Consider the following 4,873-nt stretch of genomic DNA (forward strand, 5'->3'; position numbering starts at 1 on the left):
AAAATAGATAGCTAGTGGGAAGCAGCCGCATAGCACCGGGAGATCAGCTCGGTGCTTTGTGACCACCTAGAGGGGAGTGATAGGGAGGGTGGGAGGGAGGGAGACACAAGAGGGAAGAGATATGAAGACATATGTATATGTATAACTGATTCACTTTGTTATAAAGCAGAAACTAACACACCATTGTAAAGCAATTATACTCCAATAAAGATGTTAAAGAAAAAAACCAAAAAAAACAAATTCAAGCTTGAAAGGTGAGGTTATTTTGCCTAATTTTAAAATGCAAACACAAAGACCTCTTGAACCATACACATTCGTTCAAACTGCACTCATGATGGAAAACACAAAAAATGCAGTATTTCCAAAACACCACAGGCATATTGGCCACAATAATTTTCTGTTATAATAATTGTTCCTGTCTTTGGAGAACTTTAATTTTTTTTTAAAGGACAAGCAGCTTAAGAATGTTTTCAGGTGCTACAATTTGTGACAATCAAAGCAGTCTTCTAATGGGTCCACAGCATTCAGAGATCCAAGCTCAAGGCTCTTCGGGGTTTGGCATGTAAAACAGTAATAGAAATGAAATCTGGTTTAGAAGCAACTGTGATTGTTTTCAGACTTTGCAGTCCCTTCAAATATTGCATGATATATACAACTGGGAAACCACCTTCTGTTGGCACTGTACTTGCTTCATCAGTGCATTTTTATCCTACAACCACCAGAAAAGCACAGTAGGCAAATATACAGAAAACTGAAAACAAAGAAAAACAAAAACACAAAAAAACCTAAGTATCTTTAACATGCAACTTTAGTTAGTTACATTGAACGTTCTACTAGAATAACACGCAAGAAACGACGGTCTGCTTTTAAGGTTTTCCTTTGAAGATTTTTGGGCACCAGACATCACACACAGGCATGCATACACACGACACAATAATACTATAGCAGGTCAGTGAGAAAAGCCAATACATTTTATACAGATTCATGTCATGTTAAGTCTCACGATGATAACGTTGGAAATTCACGTTGGATTCGTAGAACAAGGAACCAACATTCAGATACCAGGAAAAGGCAAGCCATGCACAGAGATCTGAAACACGAGCCTAAACGAAGCCTCAAATACTCAGATGGGAAGCAGAGTTAGTCACCGTGTCAGGAAGTGTGGTTTAATCCACTGAAAGAATAAAGGATGGGATAAAATGGAAAAACAATGACCCCCCTTCCCCTTCCTTTACCCTAAAGGCAATAAATGGAACAAAGATTAAAATAATGATGATAATGATCACATGGCACATTTGTCTAGAGACTGGCAGGTCATGTGGTATTCAAGTTGCCAAAGGTACTTGCAGAAAAACCACAGTGCAAGTCATTAAGTGATGCTAGAAATGTTCCAACTGACCCAACCTTCTGGATACTTCCAGAGAACTTTATTTTTCATCCCGAAGTCACTGTACGGTGTTTTCCTAGTGCACGCAGGACACACACGTGTCTGCTTGGGCTTGGGGAGCCAGGCTCAGCCTTGAGATTCACATGCAGGGACCCTTACAAGAGCAACCAGGAAAACAGGTGACAGATATGCAGCATGACCTTGTTCAAGCCGGGGAGGAGCGTCTCAGACCTGGGTACTCCCTTCCTGGAGAAGCTCAGCCCTGGTTGAACCTCCGGAGGCTCTGGGCACACTGCAGAAAACGGAGGGCTGTATTTATGGGGTGCGAGGGGTTACCAGCCAACAGCTCAAGGCACAGCCTTCCTGAAGGTGGAAATGGGCATCACACAAACCACTCACAGCCAGGCCTTGTAACTACAGAATCTCTAACGTGTTAAGTACAGGCACGATGGAGGTTGCGGGGACCTCTGGTGTTTGATTGACAGCGTAGGCATTTAACCTTCCACCCAAATTTCAGGTCAGATTTCCAGTCTCCACAAGAGACTGGTTCCACGTACCGTCTTTCTCCTAGCTTTCAAAACACAGGGGCTCATCCAAAACAAAGTGACAGCTGGCCATTTCGCTGCTACACCAACCACTTTTGCAGTTCTTTTTGGTTAAAACAACCGTGCAGGGATAAACCACAAAAGGAGTCTGTGGCTGGGGGCTGCTATCAATCACATTCACAAGCCAACGCAGGTGACTGACCCTGACGTGGCAGGGTCCACTCAGTGGAACGAATCCACGTCAACAGCACACTGACCGCAAGAAGATGCAGCACCACAAAAGGTGTCAGGGGATTTCAGCTGTTATTTGTCCAGACATTCTTTGTGGGGAAAAGCCAGGGAGAAAAAGCCTTCTGACCATAATCATACTATCAGTAAAATCGGAATAAAAATAAAAAGTGTCCCAGAGGACTTGTTAGAAAGCAACAAAGCCATTCTTAAACTTACATTTCTAAAATTTATGTTCTCCCAGGAACTTACTACATACACACAAACCACTGATATACTGTTGCCTTTTAAATCGTGTACTAAAATCCAAATTACTGGTGTGTACAAATAATGGACCAAAAGTACTGCCCAAAACACACCTGCATTACACTATGTGGACCAAGTACCTGGGCTTTGACAAAAAAAAAAAAAAAAAAAGTATTTATGATAAAAATTGTAAACAAAAATTTTACAAAGCTTAGAATCAAAGTCAACTTTTTGCCCAGATTTCTAACTGTTTGGTAAAATTCTAACATGGGTCATTAACGGTTCATGAATGATTCTTGTTTGGACTTTCCGACTGAAAACGTGCTTTGCACTTCTGACTTTCAAAACAAGCTGAATGTCCCGATGTGCTTTCTGTGCCCAAATTTAATTTTCGACAAACAGCAGTAATATACCAAATATGATTGACTTGGGTCAGCACTCATGCTGAACTGCAGAAAATTATTTAACCCCTGTCCCAATCCACAAATAAAGGACTGCCAATGAAGTGTGTGTGTGTATGTGTGTGTGTGTGTGTGTGTGTGTACAGATCTGTGTGTGCATATATATAATACATGTATACACACAGATATAGATAGATGTATGTGTTTATATATATATATATATATATCCAGAAAGGCATAAACAAAAATATCAAACTATGCTTGCATTGTGGCAGCAGAATAAGAGAATGTTAAGAGTGAAGGGGAAAATTGATAAAATCTATTAGTTTTAAATGACTCTGATACTAGCTTAACTTTTTTTTTTTTGCCAAACTTGCCTGTAACTCCCCTCCAAACAGACAGACTCCTTTTAAGAGGAAGGAGTTCCTTACACAAAATGTTTTGTGTTCACATATACCTATACTCTTCAGAACAAAACCAGTTCTGCTGGCAAACTGTGGGTTCGTAGGGACATTTAAGCTCTCATTAAAATGGAAAGCAATCAAATCTTTACATCTACGAACTGCATATTTAATATATTTCCATAAATTTGGCCAAGTTCGTGATGACATCTAGAATGTGTTCACCAAATCATAGACGTAAATATGGAAATCATCATCAAATTTGATGAAATAGACAGACGACGGTTTGGTCTCCACTTGACGGATGACCATGCCAGTCCTTTTAGAGCCATCTTTTCTGGCATATTCCACTTGTTTGCCTACCAGGCTCTCTAGGACCTCTCCTGGTTTCCTTTCTGCTGGAGATGAATCAATTGAATCAGGAATAATGTGAAGGTCACCTTCTTTATAATCATCTAAGAGCTGGTGCATGTACAAGACAGGATTGTTCTCATAGGTGATGTAAAACCATGTGTTCATGATGGGGGCGCGTGCTAGGACCATTCCCCTCCACTCCTCTTTAGAGCCATCCTGGGTCTCAAACATGTGCTTCACTGTTTTGCCAATCATTGTGTCGGCTAGGTGTGCATCATTGATTTGGGATGTTGCAGCTCTATCAGGGAGGATTTCAAGTGCACAAATTCTTTCATCTTTATTAAGTTCTAGTCCATAAACACAGTCAAATCCATCGTATTTTATAAGATACAAAGAAGGATTTACAGGCACCTGGTCCAGAACGGTTCCTTTCCACTGGGTGACAGGCTTGTTCCCCTCTTTCCACTCATGCCGAATCCTGCGGCCTAGGATGCTCCGCGGGGGCTGGGAAACAGGTGTGCTGGGCCCTACACTGCTCCGATGTTTTTTGTGGGACGTCCTTTTCTTCATCTTGCTTGCAGATACACCAGCATGGCCTGCATCAGCTCTGGACCGCTGGCCAGCTGTCTTCCCGAACGGAGTCTTCATTCCTCTGTACTTACGTGACCAGCAGAGCTGCTGGACCGGGATGAACGTTCAAGATTCACCAATTTGAAACTTTTCACGGAATTTCAATGTTCTTATTAATCCATCATCCAAGTGTCTCTTTTACAAGTTCAGCAAAAATTTTAAATCATGACTTTGCAGTAAGGCCACGAAGGCCAACGTCCGCTGTGCCACGGGACCCCGCAATCCAGCGGCGCGCTCCCGCCCGAGCTAACCGGCAGGAGGGCGCTGCCCCGCCCACTCTGGGCCCCGCCCACTCTGGGCTTCGCGGCGGCCGCCCCGCCCCCGGCGACGCGCGCTGCGTCTCCTGACTACGTCGGCCTCTGCTGACTGGACGCCGAAGTCTTTATCATCGTCGCAAAAATTTCATTTATTAAAAGGTTGGTTTTCTCTTCACCCTATAAGAGGTCAAATATGCCCAGTTCTTGCATTGCAAGCTCTTACGATTAAGGAAAACTGTACAGAGGAGGATCATGAGACAAATGAGCACACGCGGAGCCCAAACACTGAGAAACAGGAAACAGAAGCGGTCGATGCGGGGGAGCTTTCCTCTGCCCTCGACACAGCCACCACTGGTGCCGGGATCAAAATGATGTCACTTGCTTTGTCCTCGACAGACATTTGCAAACAAAACTTTTTAGCAGA

At 43.0% G+C, this 4,873-nt stretch overlaps 1 protein-coding gene across 1 annotated transcript; it reads right to left on the minus strand.

Moving 5' to 3' along the window:
- Positions 1-3,418: 3,418 nt before the first annotated feature.
- On the minus strand, positions 3,419-4,306 carry LOC309972060 (spindlin-1-like; the record flags this gene model as incomplete). Its single annotated transcript, XM_082855498.1, has 1 exon — positions 3,419-4,306. The coding sequence occupies exon 1, from the start codon at positions 4,208-4,210 to the stop codon at positions 3,419-3,421; it is 792 nt and encodes a 263-aa protein (XP_082711624.1). The 5' UTR covers positions 4,211-4,306.
- Between the last annotated feature and the right edge of the window lie 567 nt (positions 4,307-4,873).

Source organism: Leucopleurus acutus, assembly GCF_964270905.1.
Source record: "Leucopleurus acutus genome assembly, chromosome: 15".
Classification (NCBI taxonomy): Eukaryota; Metazoa; Chordata; class Mammalia; order Artiodactyla; family Delphinidae; genus Leucopleurus; species Leucopleurus acutus.